Raw genomic sequence first — 23,265 nt, 5'->3', positions numbered from 1 at the left:
TTGGACGTGGACCAGACATGCTTTCAATTATACTTTCATCCAAGGGAAGGATTGCAGGTAACAATTCATAAGTTTTTATGGTTTCCAAGGCAATGGGAATCTCTAGGTCATCATATAGTGGTAGTAATCATATTCTAAATCTGCATCCCAGTACGATCAATTGGCATTATCATGACTCGTCGACCAGCACTCGCAACGCCAGAGTATGCGTTTTCGTGTTATGTGAAAAGATGTCCAACGCCATATGTGACCATCATCTGATAATGTGGTATTCGGATTTGTACCAATTTGCACAAATGCCGAAGGCAGAATATCGTAACTGTGAATCGCAAGGGTATATATCGACTATCGTAGGCCTCGTAGACGAGTCGTCTATGCCTTCTTGATCCTCTCCTCGTAGGCTGACCAGGCGGCCTTTCGGTACCGCTCTGCTTCCGACATGCGATCTTGGGCGCGCACAATGCCTCGTCCGACAATGATGATGTCGCATCCTTGCTCGAAGATCAACTTGCGAGGAGTGTTGTATTGCTGGCCCAAGGCGTCACCCAGCTTCTTGCCTTCCTGACCCGGCGGCGGGAGCTGGCAGCCCGGGGTCATGGTGATGAAGTTGTCCTCTGGCTCTGTGTTCAAGCTGTGTTGGGCGATGAAGCCCATGACGAAATCGCGACGGCTTCGAGCGATGTCAACAGTCCTCTTTTGGTATTCTGGTGTCATGAGGTGGCCCTCGGAGCTCATCTCAGCAAGCAACAGGAGCGATCGGAGGAAGGGCGGTGGGCCGAGACGAACGAGCTCGGTCGCTACGTCTAGATTGAAGACTTCTTCGCCGTTGGCGTTGGGCTCTGGACGAGGCGATATGCTCTCTGTCCGCATGGATATCGACGTGGTCACGCTTACAACGCTGTGCTTCCGTTCGGTAGCCTTGATGTTTAGCCGTCTTTCTTCGCCCTCCATCTCAATGGGCGACTCGATTGCGGAATCGCGTGCCACGGGCTCTTCTTCTTCCTCTTCGTCGTCATCATCATCGTCAACACCATTGGATTGTCGCGTAGCAGAAATCTCCGTGTTGACGGATGTGTTGTACTTGGCAATGGTGGTTTCGGCAGCTTTCTCGAGCGCGGTGACAATGGCTGGACCGGGGATGACGTGGGCATTGGTGATCTCGGCCCAGAGGGCGATGCGGTGGTGTCCAGAAGTGTACTGCTTCTGTACAGTTTCTACGGGTGCATTAGGGACCATTGCCCAGCAGGCACTGCGAGCTCCAGCATAACATACCACCAATATCGGCAAACTTTCGGTCTTCGAAGATGAGGAACCACTTGCGCTTTGCGATTTCCCTCAGCGCCTGGGCTGTCCTGTCGGACCAGTCGGTGACGATGTCGCAGTGCGTCTTGAGCAGGCAGATTGAGTCACCGACGTCCTCTGCCAGTTGTATGAGTTCAGCCGACGTCTCGACATCGGCGGAGAGGCAGAGGTTGGTCTGCTTGACGGATATCAGGCTCAGCAGATACGAGGCCAGGGGTCCGGTCGTGGGCAGGGAGGCGCGCGCACGGTACGTGCTGGTGAGGCTCGGGTGGGAAGACATGACGGCGATCGGTAACGGTTGAGGAACCAAAGCCGGGTTTTGGCGTGTTTGCTTGCAAAAGGCCCGAGGTCTCTTCAGCGCGTGTGGAGGGGGCGCAGGCGATCGGCAATGTCGTCTCGTATGGCGGCTGTCTTCGCAGGGGAAGGGGGTGAGGGGGACGGTGAGGGGCAGAGCTGGCGATGGGGGGAAGGAGCGAGGGAGGCGTCTAGCAGGTGCGATGAGGCGCGTGTTATACAAGAAAAGAAAGCAACGCAGGGAGCGACGGAAATAGCAACCAAGCAGGAGCAGATATAGCGACTGGATAGCTAGTGTCAACGGTCCCGTCGTCGAGTATGTACTGTACGCGAGCGCTGGGAGACACTGAACACAAAAATTGCGCCTGTACCTGGCACGGCCCGCGCAGGCCTGGTCGCAGATCCTGTCCAGACGCCCAGTCGAGCCGAAAGTTGCCTCGCAGCGGCCTGCCCGTCTCCCACTCGGGCCACAAGGCATGCACCGCCTGCACACTGACCGCATGCGCCTCCACTTGTTCGGCGTCGAGACTCGACCACCGCAGCCTCACCGGCTTTCCAACCGCTACCTACCGCTCCATCCCCTGCCTGCGCGTCGTCTAGGCCTCGTCTTTCCATGCCCTCTCCCTCTCTCTGACCGCCGTCCAGCTGCTGTCATTACCCCAGCCACCATCCCGCTGTAAGCTGCATCATGCAGTGGCCTGCACTACGAGCGCCACTGCAATGTTGCTGCCAGGCACCCCGCAGCAACTCTACCTCCTATCTCCTATCGCGGCTGCCCGTGCCTCGTTCTCGCCGACCTGCTCAATCCCAATTGCGCCGCACCGAAATGTATACACGTCGACGCGTCGCCTATTCGTGTGCTGCACCGGAAGGTGGGGCCCCACACGCGAAGTCGTACCATGTCTGCATCGCGAACCCCAACAATGTGATAAGTAGGTCGGTCCGTAGCTTAATTGTCCATATTCCTTCCGTCACCTGTACTACGCCTGGATCGGAAAAACTACCCGTTGCTATCCCAATACGAGCAATCTTCTTGCTCCGCTGCGGTATGTTTTGTTCCATGCCTCCATGGCCAGCAGCAATGTCTTTCGGGTCATTTCGAGTACACGCGTCGCATGAGTATCGTTGAACCCGTCGCCTCTGTACATCGTGCCATTGACTTTATGTCAAGTTTCTGTATTTTCTGAAGCATTCGATGCCGTCTTGTATATCCTATCCGCCATCTTTTCCATATTCATGAATCTCTGAAGGCATTACAACTTTCTCAAAAGCTCAGTCAAGGGAGCATACGCCGCATCATGAGCCAGAGTACGAAGAACTTCATTTTCCAATTTGTGCCCTGCTGGAGAATCAGCTCCCTGAAAGTATACGCTGTCATTCTCCCATTAAAGTCATAATGTAAAAATTCATGAAAACCTTCACTGTAGGTTCCAGAGTTCATAGTCCTTCCGTGCGAGCACCCGTTCTGAGCTACTTCTTGGATGAGACTTCCGCATTGGGAAATCACTGTGCGAAGCAAAGCACGCATCTCATTCTCACCTTGAATAAGTGAGAGCAAAACAAGAACGATGATTCGGCGAATGAGGGCGCTGGAATCCGAATGTGGCAGCCCAGGTGCAATCTCCATTTGAAAAGTGTGCACGAATTCCGACTTCACTGCGTCGTCTTCCACACATAACAGCCCCGCTTCTGTTGCCTCACCAACAACTTTCTTTCTCTCTCCTTCCACCCAGAGCCATCAGCGTCCTCTGTTTACATTAGCATCTTCACGACTCAACTCCTCCTTTCTTGTCCTCTGCACCCACAACGACATCTTCGCAATGCCACCCAAAAAGGACGCCGCTGCCGGAGAGGCCGACGCTCTCTTGGTAGGCTTTACAAACAAGGAGACCAAGCTCTTGGCCGCTGCCTTTGTCAGTTCTATCGGTCCGGACAAGTTCGACTATGACCTCATGGCCACATTGACCACTAATACTGCTGGCTCTCTCAAGAAGATGTGTATGTAATCTTCCATAACCAGCACTAATCGAACAGATCTCCACTCAAAACGTCCCCTAGAGGTATATGCGGTAATGCTGTAGCTGTAGGCGCAACGCAGAAAGCAATGTATACCTCCAGGGAACGTCCAGGTGTCTGAGAGTACGACGCAAACAAAACGAGCTCTTTAGTAGCAATCTATACTTCAAAACTATGCTGACATTGTTTCCATCGTTTAGGGCCGCCGGTAAAGAAGAAGGCTGCTGAGGGCTATCCTTCCTTCGCTGCCTTCCTTGTACAGCCTGGTGTCGCCACTACCGCTGCTTCTGGTGGTGGAGAGCCCAAGGCCGCCACTCCTGCCAAGGCCGTCAAGAAGCGCAAAGCAGTCGACGAGGTCCCCGACGATGTCGAAGATGGTGCCAAAGACCTCGATCCTGCGACTGCCACCGACAAGTCTGAGGGCGATCAACCAGACTCCAAGAAGAAGAAGGCCCCCGCTGCCAAGAAGGAAAAGAAAGCCCCGGCCCAGAAGAAGGAGCCAGCCAAGGGTAGGGGACGTCCCAAGAAGGTGGCTAAGAAGGAGGAGTCAGCATCCGAAGAAGAAGCCAAGGACGATTCTGGCGAGAACTCCGCTGAGGGTGGTGACGGTCCTGGTGAGTTTTGATTCGAGAAACCACTGAGACGTTACTGAATAAAACTGACTGTGAATCAGACGGCGAGGCTGAAGACGAAAACTGAGGCCTCCTGGTCGCTGACCGCATTCACGCCTCGACGGGAGAGGTTGCTTCGTTGCGCGCATGACAGCATCGTGTGTCCTTTGGGTATATGGTAATCTGTCTCTCGGTTCAAGGAGTTCATGGATGGTGTGGCATGGAATGATCTGATACCCCCGGTTCAAGGCCATAATGGCTCTGGAGAACTTGTATTGGTCATGGCACGCACTTTGTGTCGTCGAATCAACAAGAATACCCCCTACTTGTGTGCGCCCTCAATGTGCTATGATTGCTACATCATAAAACTTGTGAATGAATTCGCGACTGTACCAGCCTTTCAAGTATGCTTCCTGACAGAACGTACTTACAAGCTAGAACACTCCAAGATGCATGGTGAAGATCTTGGATACTGGAACAACGTCGTCGCGCTTCCACGTGATCGGTCAGCCGCATGCCGACACGCCGCGAGGCCTCATCGGCACAATTCCGCGCCCTCCAACCACGTCTTACAAACCGTCCAACATGCCACTGACACACCGGAGCAATACGCTGACAATGCAAATGCCGAGCGTCACGAGACGCTGTTCTCTTTCCAGCATGCATATATACTGCGTCCGGTCTCTACAGCAGCCAAGAACATGAGACCCGGTCGTACTTTATCGTTCCTCGCAACACTCTTCGGCCTTCAACGATCAACTTCCGCGGAGCTCTCGTCCAGCAACACAACCTTCAATCCCCTACAAGGCATTCAACAGTCCCCAATATCGTCCTACAGCGGCAACATGACACGTCTCGCGCCCGTCATTTCGCTCTCGCACGGCGGAGGCCCCATGCCCTTACTCGGAGACCCATCGCACGCAGCCATCACCAAGTCCCTCAAGACAAAAGTGCCCAAGATACTCAAGCTGGGGACATCTGAAGCCCCAAAAGCTATCATCTTGGTGACTGCGCATTGGAGTACAAGCAAGGTCACCGTTTCCAGCGGCTCTAAACATGAGCTGTTGTACGATTACTACGGCTTCCCACCAGAGTCGTACAACATAAAACACGATGCGCCAGGAAGTCCCGAGGTCGCCGAACAGGTAGCACAAGCCCTGAAGGAAGCCGGTATCGAGTGTGAGAAAGATGCCAAAAGACGTACGTCCTCCCAGATCCCCTTCAGCCTGGCGCACATACTAATATACCGTCACAGCATGGGACCACGGCGTCTTCGTCCCCATGAAACTCATCGACCCTTCGGCCACGACGCCCATAGTCCAGCTCTCAGTCCTCTCCTCCGAATCTCCCACGCAATCCTACGCCATCGGTCGCGCCCTCTCTACCCTCCGCGCCCAGAATATTGCCATTATCGGCAGCGGCTTCGCTACCTTCCACAACCTACGTCTCATGTTCGACGGCACATCGCGAAACCCAGAGTTCAAGGCTTTGAACAAGGAGTGGAGTAAAGCTGTTACGGACGCCGCCATGACGGAGAGCGACCAGGAAAGGGAAACAAAGTTTGAGCATTGGAGAGAGTGGCCGGGGGCTTACACTATGCATCCTAGGGGTGGCGCGGAACATTTTTTGCCCTTGGTAGTTTGTGCGGGTGCGGCTGGGAAGACAAAGGCGAGGAAGTATGCTGATGAGTTTTCGGGAACGGATATGTGGAGTTATTATTGGGAGGAAGGGCACTCGCTGGGCTGGCTTTGAGTGTGGACGAGTTTGGCTGTATGAAAGCTATAAGAGTCCACAGTGAGTAGTTTCGTGATACCACATAGACTATGCTCCGTCAGGCGGTCAAAGTGGGGATACTAGATCTGTGCGACAAGTGCTGCTTTGCAAAGATATGTCGCAGATTTGGCAGAAAAGACCATCGGCCTCTATTCATCTTCTCCATTGGTATCATTACTCCTATACACATCGAGTTCCGCCCACCCTTCTCTCTACAGATCTTCCTTACCCATCACCCGCTGATAGGCCTAAATCCATACCAGCCAATGACGCCCATCCCTCCAAAGGCACTCAAACAACTAAATACCAACGCCACAATCCCCTTCGCCAAGAAACCTTCTGGCAGTCTTCCTGGACTCTTATTCTCACCCGTAAGATCAGAGTAGTCAACTGTATTTCCTGCTGCATTGCCGCGTGTGGGTACGCGACCAATTTCGCAGGCGTCCCAGTGCGATTGTGGGATGGAGTTATTTGAAGAGGGAGAGGAAAGCTGATCTTGAATGGCAAGTGGTGCCTCGATCATTGTGGCGGTCAAGCCGGAGGCTACATGCCATTCTATGTGACAGTGGAACAGCCATACACCTACAACCCACGTCAGTCTTCAATCGTCCACGAACCAGACACCCGGCCCATACTGGTACGGGAACGCGTGTCTCCATACTCGAAGATCGGCTTACCGGGATTATCAGATCGGAACCGTAGGACAATATGTCCATTTGGTCGAACGAGAACCGTATCCCGCCGCATGGGTGTTGGATGTGGATCTGAAGCATTGTCTGGGTCATAGAACCCTGCGTCATCAGGGCTGCGAGTTACCAACTGGAAGACGTGGCCATGGAGATGGAAGGGGTGTTTTCCAGGGTCATCGTTGTTCAGCACAATCTCCACGACTTCATTCTGGGCAAGTACAAAGGCGTTGGTGTTGCTGCCGTAGATGATTGGGTCTGTAGCGTTGGGACCAGTAGACAGGACGGTGTACAACGTGGGTACTTTTGGGCTAACGTAGGTAATGTCGTTGAAGAAAGCGCTGGATTAGATTAGTCCTGTTCTGTCACGAAAGGAAATAGTACGTAAGGCAGATTCAAGAAACTCACTAATTTGCTCCATCATCCAAGTTGTCCATCTTCATATCCAGGGTGATTGATCGATCGACGTGGTCATACAGTTCCTCCTTGTCGTATGGCACCAGAGCAAAATCATCAAAAGGCTCGAAAGTCTCCATCTCCTTTGGTGTTGGTAGCTCTTTCTTATCGTCGTACACAAGCCAGCCTGTAACGTTTGGATTCAGTCCTTCAGGTACTTCATCAAATAGGTCCTGATCCATGCTCCCGACAAAAGCAAAGTTGGAGTTGGTGTCATTCTTAGCGGTGACAAGGACGCTATACCGCTGCGCTGCGGTAACATAAATCATGTCCGCGTCCATAGGTTCCGTGTACACGCCGTCGATTTCGACAATGCGCATGGTATGGTCTTCGAACCAAACGTACTGCGCAGCGAAAGCGGCCATATTGATCATCCGGAAGAGATATGTTTTCCCAGGCTCTATGCTAACAGTCAGATTCTGGGTGTCGTTCAACAGTGCTGATTGAGGTACGGGTTCCACGCCCGAAGGATTGGCGATGTTAATGAACTCCGCAAGAAGATTATCCATAAGGTCATGATACCAGTCGGAGAGTGTTATAACAACTTCTTCGTCGTAGAGATCGTTGTATGGGTCTTCAGGATCATGCACGATAAGAGGGCCCCGAAGGCCGTCTGGGTACTGGCCGCGTTCATGGCTGTGGTACCAATATGTACCTGGTTGGTTGACCTGTTCTACTTAGAAACTGCGACCAATTCCTCGAAAACTGCAAAACTCACGGTAAAGTTGTAGGTGAAGGAGCTACCTGGAGTAATCCCGCACTGGGTAACTGCGATTGGGCCATCCATGTGTGTAGTACCGTTCATGTACAAGCCGTGGAAATGCAGACTCGTAGACTCGTTTCCCAAGGAGTTCTTGACATTGACAATGACTTGGTCGCCCTTGGTAACGACTATAGGAGGCAGAGGCCATTGTCCGTTGATGCCAATGACTGGGCGTGTTTGCTGGCCGTCGGGATTCGCGTGGACCCATCCTATGTCGAAGTCGTACGTGACAGTCGCACAGGTAATGAATGGAATTAGGAGTGAGAGTGGGAGGAAAAGGTTTGATAGTGAGATTGCCATGATGGCGCGCGAGGAAAGTACTGAAGACAGGAGTTGATGGGATCCTGTCGCGGGTGGTCAAGCTGCTCGAAGCATAACAGAACTCACGAAGCTCCCGTGATACCCTTCCAGTTAGTGCCGATGCAAGAACACATTCGTCAAGCGTATCAGGTAAGATGCGACGTGCGGAGATCAGATAAGACGACCTGAGTGTTCCGGACCCCGCCTCTTCAAGCCATCGTGTTCGGAGCGAACTTATCAGATCATCAGCTCATGTTCCCGACGGGGTCTGCGGGTAGCCACAAAGTTTTGCGAGGTGGGGCACATGTGCTCTCTCCCCACGAACTAGGCTCAGAAGGGTTTGACGTGCGCAATCGTGCCTGCATTACATAGAATTTTTCTGTCTCAGGCAGCGGCAAGCGAGCTCCTCGACCTTGATTTGCTGTGTGGAGTGACATTTCCGGCGATTATCGGACCATCTGATAATCTGGGCCATGATCGACCCAGGTTTTGGGGTAAGCCACGACGGCGCCGAAGGACCAACAAGCCTGCACTAGTCTGCGCTACAGAGTCTTACTCTGATTAGGCGTGCTGGGCGTGCGGAGGTAATAATCGCTCATGCAGAAGAGTTGGGCTCTGCAGAATATGTTCTGAGAGTCCTTGTGGTTCACGGGGCCGAATGTGATGGGTGCAGAGTGGTTGCATTCGTCCAACGACATCAACACTGGAAGAACTCGATTACGTATCTCATGGGTACAGCCGCGGCAGCACGACCAGCCTGAAGCGTCATCGGTCCGTCGTGATACCGGGAGGTAAACTCAAATTCAGAAGCAGGGTCGCCGTGCATGCTCGACTTTCGGCTGATGTCTAGCGCCATCTTTACGAACGGCAGGCACATGTTAGCACACCCTCACCTTCGGTAGTCTCTGCAAGTCCTTTTATCAGATTAGATCTCATCCTTTGTTCTCCATCTGTTCCCCAGCGCAAACAGCAGATTCCGCAGATCTCGTAGTCTGTTCAAGATGCCAAACGTCTTTGCTGTGCCAGGTGCGTATGCAAGAACAGTCGTCCTCGACTTCATGTCATGAGTAAAGCCGTCTTTGCCTAACCTCAACCAAGTCTTCTTCATCTGCTTCCGGGAGTGTCTGGAAACGAGCATTATCGTCTCCGTGCTTCTCGCATTTCTCAAGCAAACGCTTAGCCCCGAACATGACGCCACTGTCCACAAACGACTTGTTCGCCAGGTCTGGTACGGCGTCGCTGCAGGTGTTCTGATTTGTCTAGTCATTTGTGCCGGAGTCATTGGTACTTTCTACACTGCCGGACGCAATACCTTCGAGAAGGCGGAAAACATCTGGGAGGGCGCTTTCGCGATCCTCGCAAGCGTCATCATCACTCTAATGGGAGCTGCCCTGCTCCGTGTTAGCAAGCTGCAGGATAAGTGGCGCGTGAAGATCTCCAAGATCCTGGAGCAGAAAGACTCAAACCTGCCCGTCAAGGGCAGACTGAAGCGATGGACTGAAAAGTACGCCATGTTTATCCTGCCCTTCGTTACTGTCCTCCGCGAGGGTATTGAAGCGGTCTTGTAAGTACTTCTGATCACCTTCTTGAATAGCAGGTGCTGAGTAGGCAATTAGGTTTATTGCAGGTGTCGGACTGGGCGCACCGGCCACCAGCTTTCCCCTCGCCGTCCTTTGTGGTCTTGGTGCAGGTGCCCTGGTCGGGTTTCTCATCTACAAGGGCGGCAACAAAACCTCTCTGCAGATCTTCCTCGTCATCTCCACATGTTTCCTCTACCTCGTAGCTGCCGGTCTGTTCTCTAAAGGTGTCTGGAATCTTGAACAGAATGCCTGGGTCAAGCTCGCTGGAGAAGGTGCAGCAGAAGCAGGTGCGGGGCCGGGTAGCTACGACATCAGGAAGAGTGTCTGGCATGTCAACGTAAGTTTTTGTCTTTGTGAAATTCCCAGAATCGTGTGCTGACTGCTACGGCAGTGTTGTTCGCCACTAGAGAATGGTGACGGCGGGTAAGTAAATGCTTCAGTCTGATTAGGTCTTCACCTGCTGACGGCATCGTTTTTAGTTGGGGCATTTTCAACTCGCTCTTCGGCTGGCAGAACAGCGCAACGTACGGGTCCGTCATTTCGTACAATGTGTACTGGCTTGTGGTTATCATTGGCTTCGCTTTTCTAGGCTGGAAAGAAGGAAAGACGGCCCCCTCTCAGCATGCGCAAGTCGCGAGTATTGCTTCCAGCGAGGAACCTGCGACCACCGGAGAGAAGAACAGCGGTGAAGGCATCATGACCACCACTGCTGTAAGAGAAGTGGAGTAGGCGGGGTCGGGAAACCTCGATCGGGACCTATAGGCTGTGCAATTGTGTTACCGGATATTTATGGACATGGTGGGAGGCCTGGCTGTCAGCAATGAAGCTTGTTCGGACATAACAGCCGCTAATGCAATCCATTCTAAACGAGGCTAACGCCGCACACCCCCGATGGCCGCCATGGCCCCCAAGACTCCGCCCCTGAATATCATCCGAAACCCCTCAGATTGCCTCTTCGCAGTTTGCGCATCGAACGCGTGTCGCTGATCTTGGATGTGGGTCCCGATTGATGGTTTGCGTGGAAGTGCTGATCATGGAGACCTTGGACAGATGTCGAGGTTATCGTACTAGTAAGCCTGTCGCAACGGTCGCGTTGCTTTTAAAAGAAATTCGATCCAAGACTGCGCAACGGCAGGATGACGGGCTGACATGATTACCCATGCTCGGGAACCGAGTTTCGTGGCGGAGCATTCGTGTTCTGTGTTGATGCACAATATTGCAGTGTACATATATCCAGGCCAGCCGCTCTCCCACGCGCTTGCTTACTCCTACCTGCTCGCTTTTGCCTCGTGTTGGTCATTCGCTTTTTCTATATTCTTCAGTCCACTCTAGCTTCAGACGTCACTTCTCTACAAGCCTTCCGCTACACGTTTAATCAATCCACAACACCGTCAAGATGCAGTTCAAAAATCTCGCAATCCTCGCTGCCGCTGGCACTGCCGTGGCTGAGTTCGCCATCATCACCACACCCATGCCTACCAATCTGGGCGAGCTTCTCACAAACGTACGTTCCCGGATCTACTCGTCCCACCTCGCGACTCTCTAGTACTAACATATTTTATTCAGGCCGATGGCTACGCCTCCTCAGTCCTCAACGAAGTCTCAATGGGTCTCGCATCCCTCACCCAAGGCTCCGCTCTCTCTGCTGCTGCATCTGCCCAACAAGGTCTCGCATCCTTTGTCGCCACAGCCTCATACTCCATTCCCAGCGAAGTCACCCAAATCGGTGCGCTTGAGACTTTCTCCGAGACACCAGCGTGGTACAGTGCGCTCCCGAGCGACGTCAAGAGCTACTACGACCGCTACAACTCCGAAGTCCAGAGACTGGTCAACCAGGCCATTCTAGGCGAAGATGGCACTGTTGCGTCTACAACTCGGTCAGGATCGGGTGGTGCGACGGGTGCGACTGCAAGCACGGGCCCCAGTGAGACTGGTGCAGCTATGGGTAACGTCGTCGGCATGATGGGTGCTGGTGTTGCTGCGGCCTTTGCGGGTGTCATGGCTCTGTAAACGTCGAGACGAAATGCGCAAGGGTGACGTAGAAGGAAGAGATTTGCAGCGTACGCCGTTACACCTTCCATTGGCTGCCGTACGCTAGCGATGTAGTTTTGTTAGGAGCAGGCACGATGCCCATGTTTGTAGTTGAGTTTTAGTATGATACCTTTGAACCTTTTCTTCAGATGCCTGGATCTCGAAATGAAAACATTTTCTACCATGAACTCGCATCTATTGTTCGCCGTCTATCTCATGCGTCTATGCCATCAGTGCCGCCACCTTCTCAAAGACCGTAGAAGTCAACGTCTGGCAGTCAGATCTGTATCTTACTACAGTTGACTCTCGCCCTTGGGCTGCGCCAATTTCGCAACCTCGGGATCCTTGGTAACTTCCTCATAATCCGGCCGCGGCAGCTCAAACGCCTGCGTCACCCTCGCATATGTGATTCCGCCCAGCCTGGAGATTGGCTTAAGCACAGCGGGATCAACAAGCACACCCTGCTCATCAATGGCATCCTCCCTAACCCAAAAGTTTACCCCTTCCACAAATGCCGTAACACCCGTCCTCTTGTCAGGCGTAGCAGGATTCTTGCTCGTCCATTCCACTGTATCAACCAGCTTTCCCTCAATACTAAATACAGCCTCTTTCACCCGGTCAGGCTTGACATACTTGCTCTTCTCGGCATGCAACCCGCTGAACGCCCACTCGCTCACTCCGACAGGCGCATTTATGCTTGTGTAGTTCGCCGCTTCGATGTACTCCTCAGTGATGATGTTGATGACAGCCTCCTTGGTTTCAACAAGATTCTTGAGCGTATCCTTGGCTTTGTCCATTCCGCCGGCGAATCCCAAGACGAACATTGGCGGATCATGGTTTACAAGGTTGAAGTAGCTGAAAGGAGCAAGGTTTGTGGATTTCCCATCTGCACTGATTGTTGAGACGAAGCCGATGGGGCGGGGCACAATCGCAGAGATTAATAGCTTGTAGTTGTGTACTACGGGTCTGCCTTCTTCGTAAGGGTTGATAGAGCGGTGCGACTTTTCCAAACTGGAAGGCTCATTGGGACCAGATCCAGCTTTCCAGTCGGGCTTTGGGGTTTGCGTGTAATGGAACGAGGATGTTGTGTCAAAGGGCGGGCGGGATGCCTCGACGGCTTTGAAGTCGCCGTGGGGATTGCGTTTGATTTCCTTCTCAGCGTCTGCTCGTCCGGATGCCATTGTGGAAGATGGGCGTAGCAAAAACGTGTAATGCGATGCTGGGATGCTTCTGCGGAGTTGGTGGGCGAATTTCGTCCTACTGGTGATCACGGGAACGATGTTCTTAAATGTCGACATCGCAACTGCCGTTTAGTCAAGATGATCAATCACGCACGAAAAGTGCCCTGCGGCAAATGGCGGATATAATTCCGAGCCTGCATCGAGACGTGAGGGTAGCCGCGGAACGTGTACCGAGACTTCTCCGGCCGCAGTTGTATACTTCTTGCGATAACCGCAGGGAATCATCGTCTTCTGTGTGAGTTGAACCTTTTCGCAGACGTATGTTCTTGGCCAGTATGGAAATTTTAGCCGTTGTCATCTCTACGGTTACACACGGCGATTTCGAGCAATAAACAGAGTTGGCAACGTCATGTACCCCACCATAGCTTCCAGCTACCCCGCTATCCACGATAACGACACCAGTGCCTAGTAGCAGTCCTATCACGGAAGCTGGAAGTGGTGAGAGCGAAGCTTATAGATATGTCGCGCGACCGTGCACGATAACATGTCTGACATGGAACTTCTGCTGTCCATAGCTGTCTACAATTCCATTCTCTAAACAGATTCAAACATGTCTTCCAGTGACGATTTCCAAACATACAAGCTTGGAAACTTCAAGCTCAAGTCTGGTGGAGAGATACCAGATGCGTTCATTGCCTACAAGACGCTCGGGGACCCATCGCTCCCGACTGTCATATATCCAACATGGTATTCTGGGAGTATGTGCAGTTCAATTGGAGCTTAATTGAGCGTTGCTGATTCCATGATGTAGCAATTTCCGACAACATCTGGCTAATAGGCTCGGACAAGACGCTCAACCCTTCTCAGTACTACATCATCATGCCAGCGTTGTTCGGCAACGGCCAGTCATCGTCACCATCAAACATGCCAGACCTTCGCCCCTTCCCAGAAGTGCTATTCTACGACAACGTACGGGCGCAGCATGAGCTTGTTACCAAGCACCTGGGCGTGAAGCATGCTCGTGCTGTTCTCGGTTGGTCCATGGGCGCGGGACAGACGTATCAATGGGCTACGCAGTTTCCCGACTTCATGGACCTTGCAGTACCATTCTGTGGAAGTGCAAAAACGAGTCTGCATAACCAGGTCTTCCTGGAAGGTGTCAAGAGCGCCTTGTATGCCGCTATAGGGACAAGCTCCGCAGGCGTTGCCAAACCAGATTTCCAAACAGCCCAAGGCAAGAAGGTCACTTTCTCGTCTGAAACTCGAGAAGCTGGATTGAAGGCTCTTGGGCGCGTGTACGCCGGTTGGGGCTTCTCTCAAGCATTCTATCGTGAGAAAGTTTACGAGACGGCACCTACGCTGGGATTCAAGAACCTGGACGACTTTCTGGTCAACTTCTGGGAGGCTTGGGCGCTGTCCAAGGACCCAGAGAACATGCTAGTCATGGCGCATACTTGGCAGGCTGGTGATTGCTCGCAGCAGGAGCCGTACGGAGGCGACTTTGAGAAGGCGATGAAGGGTATCAAGGCGAAGACACTAGTCTTGCCAGCGAAGACAGATCTTTACTTCCCACCAGAAGATTCTGAGATCGAAGTCCAGAACATGGGGCCGAGTGTTGGAACATTGAGAATATTCCCCTCGATATGGGGTCACTGGTATGTCCTTTTTCCCCATGATGAAAGTGTGCCTGGAGCTGATTCTCGACGCAGGGCTGGTGGGCCGGGTCAATCCACGGAAGATGTAAAATGGCTTGATGCGGAGATCAAAGACTTCTTTGCCAAGAACTAGGCCTGTGAACTATGCTCGTATCCTGGTAATTCGATAGTCTCAACTACCTTAAAACGCTCTTTCTTGCCATGGCGTTCAATGACACATATACGCTCAACGTTCCAACTTAGAGCTATAGGTATGGCTTCGTCGAGTGGGGTAAATCCCGGTTTTTCTAACAATCCACTTGTGAGCAGTGTGTGCTCCATTATTGTCTTTTTGGTCAATGTTTTGAGCTTCTCCACGCGAACCTTGCCCTTTGCTTGCCCCACAGAAAGGTGAGGTGTAAAAGGCCGTAGGTCTGCGTTCACTTCAGGGAACTCTTTCTGCAGGTTCGCTTGAAGCTGTTGGACACTGTGGTCAGTAGGGCCCAACCAAACAGTATTGTAGTCATAGTATCCGTGTTGGAAAACCCCTGGAGGATCCGCGTCGAGCGATATTTGGAATGGTTGTATGCCCTTGATTGCACTTGCAATACGCGCACGTATGTCAGGCTTGAGGGTTGAATGCGAGGCGTTGCCATGCCCGCTAGGCTCAGAAGGCTCTGATAAAAATGGGTATAGCAGATTGATATGCGCAGGCCATCGCTCGAAACCTTTCTTGTCGTATTTGCGCCGGAGCCGTTCGATTGGCGCAGCAATGCTGGACGGAGGTAGCAAAACTAGCGCACTCTTGTAGGAGAGGTGTGGCGGTAGATATCTCGACATGGCGGATTGTTGACGATGCGCCGGCTGGCTGGCGACGCGTTGATGGTGGTGGTGCTGAGCCACAGTGGCGGATTAGCGGCTTGGCAACGGCGCTGCTCCAAAGACGGATGATGCATCCTCGTCCACTGATGTCGCATTTCACTTTCCAGACTGCAACTCGGGAAACATCGCGTCGCCATGTGGGAGCGCTGAATCTTCCATTACACTCATTTCCCAGCCGCCTCCCACGACAACCCTCCCCGACACGTGCATTGATTGCAATTTCCCTCGCGCCGCTCGCCGCAGCACCCCCGAAGTTGCGCGACTCTGCAGACCCCGACTGTCCAACCTTGACCATGGACGGCCAGAAGAAGCCCACCCGCCAGTTTGGCGTCACCAGCGCCATTTCCGAGGCCGCGCCCACCGAGCACGACATCAAGCTGAACGACAAGCTCATCGAAACGCTCAAAGCCGAGAATGTCTTCGAGACTCCCGAAGGCAACCGTAGGAGGTAACATGGCCCCTCGACATATGATTACGCCAAGCTAACCTTCGCAGGGAGGAGGTGATTGAGCACATACAGCAAGTCGTCGAAGAGTTCGTCCGTCGCGTCGGCAAACAAAAGGGTGTCCAGCAGTCCGTCCTCGATGCTGCTGGCGGCAAGATCTTCACCTTCGGCAGTTACGCTCTCGGCGTCCACGGTCCCTCGTCGGATATCGATACGCTCGTTGTCGCGCCCAAGTTCGTGACCATCGATGAGTTCTTCAAGAACTTTCCGCCGACCTTCAAAGAGATGTCAAACGCGCAAGACATCACCGAATTCGTGCCCGTCGAAGATGCCTTTGTGCCCATTATCAAGATGGAATATCGCGATGTGAGCATAGATCTACTGTTCGCGTCTCTGCCGAAGAGGTCGTCGATACCCAGGACTATGGAGACAATCGAGAAGAAGGACCTGGAGGGCCTTAGTGAGTCAGCGACACGAAGCGTCAACGGCACACGAGTCACCAACGAGCTTCTGGACGCGGTGCCGCAAAAGGTCAGCTTCCGACATGCGTTGAGGGCCATCAAACTCTGGTCGAACCGCCGCGGCATCTACGGAGCAGTCTTTGGATATCCCGGTGGAGTCGCATGGGCTATCATGGTTGCGCGCATCTGTCAGCTCTACCCCATGGCCAACGGCGCTACTATCGTTTCCAAGTTCTTTAGCTTGATGTACAAGTGGACCTGGCCACGACCCGTTATGCTGAAACACATCGAAGAGGGCGACTTGGGTCTTCGTGTGTGGAACCCCCAAGTCTACGGCGGTGACCGAGCTCACCTTATGCCCATAATTACACCCGCATTCCCTTCCATGTGCGCTACCCACACGGTCATGCCATCGACGCTGCGCATTATGAAGGAAGAGTTCGGACGAGCGGACAAGATATTACAACACATCTTCTCAGGCACCAGGGACTGGGATTCCCTCTTTGAGCGCCATTCCTTCTTTACGAAAGACCACAAATACTATCTTAGTGTCGTGGCCGCGAGCCGCAGCAAGGAGGCCAACTCCACCTTCTCTGGACTGGTGCAATCGAAGATTCGTCACATTGTGAAGGGCATCGACGATGGACAGACTGGCATCGATACAGCGCGCCCTTATATAAAATACTTCGAGCGGTACCATCGCTGCAAAGACGATCAGTTCCATGAGGTCACGCAGGGCTCGCTTGATTATATGATACCAGCATCCGAAGTACCTGCTGAGGGAACTGAGCCAGCCAATGGTGACACCCACATCATATACACGACTACTTTCTACATTGGTCTCACACTACCTCCAGGTAAGTGTTTCTAGCCTACCGAATCCCTTGCATATCTCTGACTATCTGTGTAGATGCTACAAAGTCGCTCGATATCTCCTATCCAGTCAGTCAGTTCAGAAGCTACATCACCGACTCCGACCTCTACGACGACAAAACGATGTCGGTGAAAGTGGTCCATACCCGCAAGTAAGACTTCCACCTTCGCTCACGTCCAGACCTCTGCTGACTTGCTAGCACCGCGCTCCCCGACGACGTTTTCGAAAAGGGAGAATCTCGACCGAAGAAGCCCAGCAAAGACAAGAAGAAGAAGGACGCGAAAAGTGCTAAGCGCCACTTCGCCGATACAGGCCTTGATGTGCGTGACTCGTGCCTCACCAAATCCTCTCGACGCTCGCCCGCGCCAGAGAGTAATCTTATGCTATCATGCTGACGATTGTGCTAATACAGGACAGCGAGCATTCAGCAGCAAAGCGTCGACAGTCCGAGCTAGCTACCAATGGAGTACCTACTCCGACGGCAGCATAGGCTCCCTTTCAGCTAAGCTAGCACATGTTCGCTTTTTCTCTACTCTATCATTCACTTGATTTTCCATGGGTTTTCTGACATTCTTGTTCATTTCAGTTCTACCTGCGCCGCCAGAGGTACGGCTCGTTAGCAACCCGCCCGCCTGAGCACGCAGGCCTTCATCGACTAGAGACGCCTCCGGACTTGCGACCCGACGCCGCATCAGGTGCGTATCCGTACTTCCGAGGGCCTCTAACAAACAAAACCAGAAAAAAAGTAGGAAAAGACTGCACCCAAGCAAGTCACAAAATCACTACAAGAAGGTTTGATCACGCACACTTTACTTAATGCATCACTCCCATGTTCGAGTCGACGTTGGCTGGCGTTCAAAATGCATCATATGGCGTTTGTGAATAGCGGGACAGGTGGTATTCGTCCGCGCAATGGAGTCACAACCACCAAGGGGAGCGATCAATTTGCTTTACACCACACAAGGAGAAAGGGATGTTCGTGGCTGCGAACCGGAACTTTGTAACTAATACGCAAACTCTGTACACCAGAAATCTACAACATCTGAAGCCCAGGGGCTTCGACAAAGTCAACAAAATGTGTTTTGTGCATTGAGAACTTTGGTGTTGTGAATGTTGTGTACAATTTGATTTGATATGAGTACCATAAACTCAAGCCTCATACAGCCCACACCGGGGCGCTTTATATGCATGTCGCAATAACAAATCATGTAGCAATATATGTCGCATCATAACCATATCAGTAGTAACCATGTTCGTACAACACTGAGTGATCGTCACTTTATGACGTGGCAGCAACAGCATTAGCAGTGCCACCCAGTCCAAGGATGCCGTCCATCTCGCAAGTAGCGGAACCGAGATTCTGCCAGTAAGGCATATCACGAATGTAAGGCACTTCGGCTTTCTTAGCGCCGGTCAAGGCTGAAGCGGCACTGGCCCAGTTGAAGTACTTGTGGCAGCCCACACAGAACTGATCAGCACCGTTAGCCAAAGACAACATGAAACGTAAAAGATGACGAGTGGAGATCGCTTACCATACTATCACATCCCCCGTCCTTCTCAATAACCAGTTGACAATTCGGACACCTCTTCCCATCCAACTTTTGCATATACTTCAGTGTATCTTTTTCCTCTTCACTCATCTTCTTTTCGACATGCTTCGCCGCATACTCTGCACACGTAACATCTTTGTGCCAAGCAACGAGGCATTGAGCGCAGGACCGGAATGTGCACTCGTGACAAGCAACTTGCGGGTACCCAGCCGCTGTTGTGTCTGGTAGGCCAATCGCATTGCACGTCGGCGATGGACAAGTAAGTGGTCCTGGGCTTGCAGTTTCTTTCCACACCTCGAGCATTTCCATGTTGAACTTCTCCAGCGGAGCGCCGAGTGGCATATAACGCATGACGAAGTCGTGAGACCAGGGTACTGAGCAACCAGGCTCTAGACAGCCAGTGCTGACTGCTCGCACACCTAGTGTATCCATTTTGGCAGATAGAAAGTGTCCGATGCATGTTCTACAGACGGGATCGATTTTCCGCTTGCTGGGGTTACGGGCTAGGTGGGCGACACATGGGAATGGGACGTCTGTTGGTCGCCAGCGACCACGCCTTGGAGGAACCCATTCTACAAATTGGTCTGTAGGTTGCTCTTCGATGCAAATGCGGCATGTGAATTCGGTTGGCGGTGGTTTGCGTGGCTTGGGATTGGGGTTTGGCTTGCGCTTCTTTGCCCAGGGATCTGCGCGTGGACGGCGTTTCTTAGTGACTTTGATCGGAACGACTTTCGCAACTGCTTGTTTAGTGTGAGAGCGTAGAACTCGGCTGCTCGTCAAGGGTGGTTTGACGGCTTTAGGCATTGCGTGATGTTGTGGTCAGTGACGTAGTGTCGTAGTCTTAGTTGATCGTAGTGGCTGAACCGATCGAATAGAGTAAAGAGTGTCACAGTGGAGGTTTATAGGTTGAGAGATGGACTGACAAGGCTAGTTATATGAGGCTGGGGCGGCGGCTGACATCAGTACAGCGGTGCCGGAAGGCGGCATGGGTGCCTGATCCCTCACTTGAATGAGAAGGCAGTGACTCACGGGAGGCTGTCCATTCGTTTGTAGTAAGTCAGCAGCCTGAAGTCCTGAATCGTAAATCTGCATATGCTGCCGACCTGGCGCATGGTTTACCACTCAACCGATAAGCTGTTGGATGAAGCTTAGCAGTTACGGCAATCACGTAAGAGTGATTATAGGATCAACTACTATACGATTGACCAATGTCAGGTTATTGAGACATCGCACACCGCGGAGAGGCGTATATTGTCAGCCGTCGTTGCACCACGTTCGTTTGTCGCAAATGTCTCTGATCCATGGATGCCTGATAGGCAGTCAACACGCTAGTGACGACTTGCGAGGCTCCCGAGATTAGACGACCTCTACACGAGAGTGGCCGCATACGGGTGTAGTGTTCTTAGTGAATGCGCTAATCAACTAGAAGAGTACGAGTATCTTCGCGACGCGGTATGGTGTTTGCTACAAGTTCGAGACCCACCTCCTCGTAGTGGTTGCGGCGACCCTACTTAGCGCGACAGGGGTGCGCTGAGCACAGATCCCCCGAGCCCGAACTTTTTTTGCGACGCTTGCAGATGCTGAACTTTCATAAACGCGACGACACAAATTGATATCACGCAATTATGGCGCCAAATCTCGACGACGACTTCATCTTCACCATCTCCGACCACGACGATGTGTCCGACGACGGTGGCGCCGACGAGGCCGCTGCGGCGACAGCCAAACTAGCTGGAGCTGGGAAGAAGAGGAAATACACTGAAGATCCAGATCTCAACGTCAAGCCCAAAGAGGTTGCGTCCAAGAAAGCAAAGAAAGATAAGAAGAAGGGAAAGAAAGGGAAGCAAGTCGATCCCGAACCAGAGCTCGAGGAAGACGACGATGCGATGCCAACACCTGGCGAAGACGTCGAACAGAACGACGACATTGCTAGCGACTTCGAGTTCGCAGTCGGCGACATAGACACTGGCTTCGTGGAGGAGTTTGATGGCTGGGGTAATGATAACGGCACAGTGGCGCAGGAGTCACAGAAGAAGGGCAATGCAGTCGACGTTGACGATATCATTGAGCGGAGACGGAACAAGAAGAGCGCACAAGCAGCTATAGAGGCGGAGTCGCCAGAGTCCTCAGTCAACGGTGACTTTGAGGGTTTTGGCGACGACGATGAGCTTATGGCTGAGGACGGTTTTGGCATGGGCGCAGCCAGCGACTCTGAAGATGAGGAGGATCAAGATGAAGAAGCTTCGGATGACGAGGGCAGTGGAGGCAACCCCCAAGAAGACGACTCAGACGACGAAGCAGAGGTACCGCACGTACCACATCCCATGGACCTCGAGGGTGCCGAGACAGAAGACGAAGTGGAGAGCGAGCAAGAGGATGCTGCTGAGGCGAAGAAGGCAGCTGCTTTCTTCGCGCCAGAAGACAGCGTACCCATTAAGAAGAAGAAGGGTGCGAAAGCTGGCACAGGGTCCTTCCAAGCAATGTCACTCTCACGACCCATCCTACGAGGTTTGGCATCTGTGGGGTTTACAGAGCCAACGCCTATCCAGAACAAAGCAGTTCCTATTGCGATGCAAGGCAAGGACGTTGTGGGAGGAGCCGAGACTGGTTCCGGTAAAACGGCCGCTTTCCTCATCCCCATCCTCGAACGTCTTCTTTACCGCCCAAAGAAGGTCCCTACAACTCGTGTCGCCATCTTTATGCCTACGCGTGAATTAGCGGTGCAATGTTTCAACGTCGCTACCAAGCTTGCGTCCTTTACCGATATCACTTTCGCACTAATGGCCGGTGGTTTCTCAACGCGCGACCAAGAGGCTGTGCTGAAGACACGACCAGACGTTGTGATTGCCACACCTGGTCGTTTCATTGATCACATGCACAACACAGCTGCTTTCCAGGTTGAGCATCTCGAGATTCTCGTTCTCGATGAGGCTGATCGTATGCTCGAAGAGGGTTTCGAAAGCCAACTGACTGAAATCCTGAAGACGATTCCAAAATCGCGACAGACCATGCTTTTCTCGGCTACAATGACAAGTTCGGTCGACAAGCTGATCCAAATTGGTATGGACAAGCCAGTGCGTTTGATGGTTGATGCCAAAAAGCACACTGTAGCTGGTCTAACGCAAGAGTTTGTGCGATTGAGGCAAGGTAAAGAAGACAAGCGACTTGCGTACCTCATGTACCTTTGTGAAAAAGTCTACACCGAGAAAGTTATCATCTTCTTCAGACAGAAGAAGGAGGCGCATAGGGTGCGAGTTGTCTTTGCTCTGTGTGGGCTCAAAGCTAGCGAGCTCCACGGCAACATGAGCCAAGAGCAGGTAAGATTTCGTTGAACGCTTGAGGTATGACACAATTCTAACGAAAACAGCGTATCCAATCCGTAGAGGCCTTCCGTTCGGGCAAGTCCGCCTACCTACTAGCTACCGACGTTGCCTCGCGTGGTCTTGATATCAAGAACGTCTCGACAGTCATCAACTACGAAGCCCCGCAGAGCCACGAAATCTACCTGCATCGTGTCGGTCGTACCGCTCGTGCTGGTCGAAGTGGTCGGGCCTGTACACTTGCCGCAGAACCCGATCGCAAGGTTGTCAAGCAAGCTGTCAAAGCTTCTCGTGACCAGGGCGCCAAGGTTGTCAGCCGGCAAGTTCCTGTTGAAGAGACTGACAGGTGGATGAAGAAGATCAAGGATCTCGAAAGCGAGATTGAAGAGGTTCTCGCTGAAGAGAAAGAGGAGCGTGCCATGAGCATCACAGAGCGTGATCTCAAACGAGGTGAGAACTTGATCCAGCACGAAGATGAGATCAAGGCCCGACCAAGACGCACATGGTTCGAGTCTGAAAAGGACAAGATGGCAGAGAGGGAAAGGGGTGCTGCCGCGCTCAACGGGCCCGCCGGAGGGTCGGTCAAGGGCAAGGAGAAGAAGAAGAAGCTCAGCGGCAAGGACCGAAAGAAGCTGGAGATGAAGGATGTCCGAACAGAAGGCAAGCTGTTCAAGAAGGGCAAGGCCGATCGAGGGCTGAGCACCGGTAAAGCAAAGGAGAAGCAAGCCCATGCGAAGAGCAAGTCCAAGAAGATTGCGGCGAAAACTGGATCATTCAAGGGCTTCAAAGATTAGATGTTTTCGTTGTTAGTTTCGTGGCTGAAAGTATATCCCAATGATACCACTTTGCACCAACATCCAGTGTGCATTCGCAGCCACGGTGGCTCTTGTTATATTGCCTGATGGCAACTTGAAGCTATACTCTTTCTGAATGAACTTTATTGACTGAGTGAGGCAAGTAGTTTGACACGTTTGTTGATGGGTCTGATGTCTGATTGATCGCATCTGCCAAGCAAAGCCCCTTTTTGGTCTAGACGGTTAACCGGGAGCTGGCGGACGAACATGGCAGATTTATGGGCTACCTCAATTTCCAGGCACCACTTACTC

General features: G+C 52.5%; 11 protein-coding genes across 11 annotated transcripts; 7 read left to right on the top strand and 4 right to left on the bottom strand.

Moving 5' to 3' along the window:
• Positions 1-95: 95 nt before the first annotated feature.
• On the bottom strand, positions 96-1,930 carry ACET3X_001333 (uncharacterized protein). Its single transcript, XM_069446613.1, has 2 exons — positions 1,273-1,930; positions 96-1,214 (listed from the first exon to the last, which is right to left on the bottom strand). The coding sequence occupies exons 1-2, from the start codon at positions 1,580-1,582 to the stop codon at positions 373-375; spliced, it is 1,152 nt and encodes a 383-aa protein (XP_069311575.1). The 5' UTR covers positions 1,583-1,930; the 3' UTR covers positions 96-372.
• Positions 1,931-3,416: 1,486 nt separating this feature from the next.
• ACET3X_001332 (uncharacterized protein) lies at positions 3,417-4,311 on the top strand (the record flags this gene model as incomplete). Its single annotated transcript, XM_069446612.1, has 3 exons — positions 3,417-3,594; positions 3,813-4,226; positions 4,286-4,311. 3 exons carry the CDS (start codon positions 3,417-3,419, stop codon positions 4,309-4,311), a joined length of 618 nt encoding a protein of 205 aa, XP_069311574.1.
• A 623-nt stretch (positions 4,312-4,934) lies between these two features.
• ACET3X_001331 (uncharacterized protein) lies at positions 4,935-5,975 on the top strand (the record flags this gene model as incomplete). The annotated part of the gene is made up of 2 exons (XM_069446610.1): positions 4,935-5,423; positions 5,479-5,975. Exons 1-2 carry the CDS (start codon positions 5,069-5,071, stop codon positions 5,973-5,975), a joined length of 852 nt encoding a protein of 283 aa, XP_069311573.1. The 5' UTR covers positions 4,935-5,068.
• Positions 5,976-6,208: 233 nt separating this feature from the next.
• On the bottom strand, positions 6,209-8,417 carry ACET3X_001330 (uncharacterized protein). Its single transcript, XM_069446609.1, has 4 exons — positions 7,857-8,417; positions 7,091-7,806; positions 6,674-7,023; positions 6,209-6,578 (listed from the first exon to the last, which is right to left on the bottom strand). Exons 1-4 carry the CDS (start codon positions 8,199-8,201, stop codon positions 6,229-6,231), a joined length of 1,761 nt encoding a protein of 586 aa, XP_069311572.1. The 5' UTR covers positions 8,202-8,417; the 3' UTR covers positions 6,209-6,228.
• A 785-nt stretch (positions 8,418-9,202) lies between these two features.
• On the top strand, positions 9,203-10,510 carry ACET3X_001329 (uncharacterized protein; the record flags this gene model as incomplete). The annotated part of the gene is made up of 5 exons (XM_069446608.1): positions 9,203-9,227; positions 9,300-9,765; positions 9,818-10,118; positions 10,173-10,204; positions 10,261-10,510. The coding sequence occupies 5 exons, from the start codon at positions 9,203-9,205 to the stop codon at positions 10,508-10,510; spliced, it is 1,074 nt and encodes a 357-aa protein (XP_069311571.1).
• A 667-nt stretch (positions 10,511-11,177) lies between these two features.
• Positions 11,178-11,791, top strand: ACET3X_001328 (uncharacterized protein; the record flags this gene model as incomplete). The annotated part of the gene is made up of 2 exons (XM_069446607.1): positions 11,178-11,285; positions 11,348-11,791. 2 exons carry the CDS (start codon positions 11,178-11,180, stop codon positions 11,789-11,791), a joined length of 552 nt encoding a protein of 183 aa, XP_069311570.1.
• Positions 11,792-12,105: 314 nt separating this feature from the next.
• Positions 12,106-12,993, bottom strand: ACET3X_001327 (uncharacterized protein; the record flags this gene model as incomplete). Its single annotated transcript, XM_069446606.1, has 1 exon — positions 12,106-12,993. The coding sequence occupies one exon, from the start codon at positions 12,991-12,993 to the stop codon at positions 12,106-12,108; it is 888 nt and encodes a 295-aa protein (XP_069311569.1).
• Positions 12,994-13,603: 610 nt separating this feature from the next.
• ACET3X_001326 (uncharacterized protein) lies at positions 13,604-14,781 on the top strand (the record flags this gene model as incomplete). The annotated part of the gene is made up of 3 exons (XM_069446605.1): positions 13,604-13,751; positions 13,805-14,648; positions 14,703-14,781. The coding sequence occupies 3 exons, from the start codon at positions 13,604-13,606 to the stop codon at positions 14,779-14,781; spliced, it is 1,071 nt and encodes a 356-aa protein (XP_069311568.1).
• An 810-nt stretch (positions 14,782-15,591) lies between these two features.
• Positions 15,592-18,357, top strand: ACET3X_001325 (uncharacterized protein). The gene is made up of 5 exons (XM_069446604.1): positions 15,592-15,957; positions 16,005-17,272; positions 17,326-17,440; positions 17,489-17,609; positions 17,702-18,357. Exons 1-5 carry the CDS (start codon positions 15,596-15,598, stop codon positions 17,777-17,779), a joined length of 1,944 nt encoding a protein of 647 aa, XP_069311567.1. The 5' UTR covers positions 15,592-15,595; the 3' UTR covers positions 17,780-18,357.
• Positions 18,358-18,568: 211 nt separating this feature from the next.
• On the bottom strand, positions 18,569-19,190 carry ACET3X_001324 (uncharacterized protein; the record flags this gene model as incomplete). Its single annotated transcript, XM_069446603.1, has 2 exons — positions 18,569-18,757; positions 18,822-19,190. 2 exons carry the CDS (start codon positions 19,188-19,190, stop codon positions 18,569-18,571), a joined length of 558 nt encoding a protein of 185 aa, XP_069311566.1.
• Positions 19,191-20,464: 1,274 nt separating this feature from the next.
• On the top strand, positions 20,465-22,953 carry ACET3X_001323 (uncharacterized protein; the record flags this gene model as incomplete). Its single annotated transcript, XM_069446602.1, has 2 exons — positions 20,465-22,156; positions 22,207-22,953. The coding sequence occupies 2 exons, from the start codon at positions 20,465-20,467 to the stop codon at positions 22,951-22,953; spliced, it is 2,439 nt and encodes an 812-aa protein (XP_069311565.1).
• Positions 22,954-23,265: the final 312 nt, after the last annotated feature.

The sequence above is a fragment of the Alternaria dauci genome, chromosome 1 (genome assembly GCF_042100115.1).
Source record: "Alternaria dauci strain A2016 chromosome 1, whole genome shotgun sequence".
Classification (NCBI taxonomy): domain Eukaryota; kingdom Fungi; phylum Ascomycota; class Dothideomycetes; order Pleosporales; family Pleosporaceae; genus Alternaria; species Alternaria dauci.
Note: the sequence above shows the minus strand (reverse complement) of the source record. Positions and strands in the feature narration are given on the sequence as shown.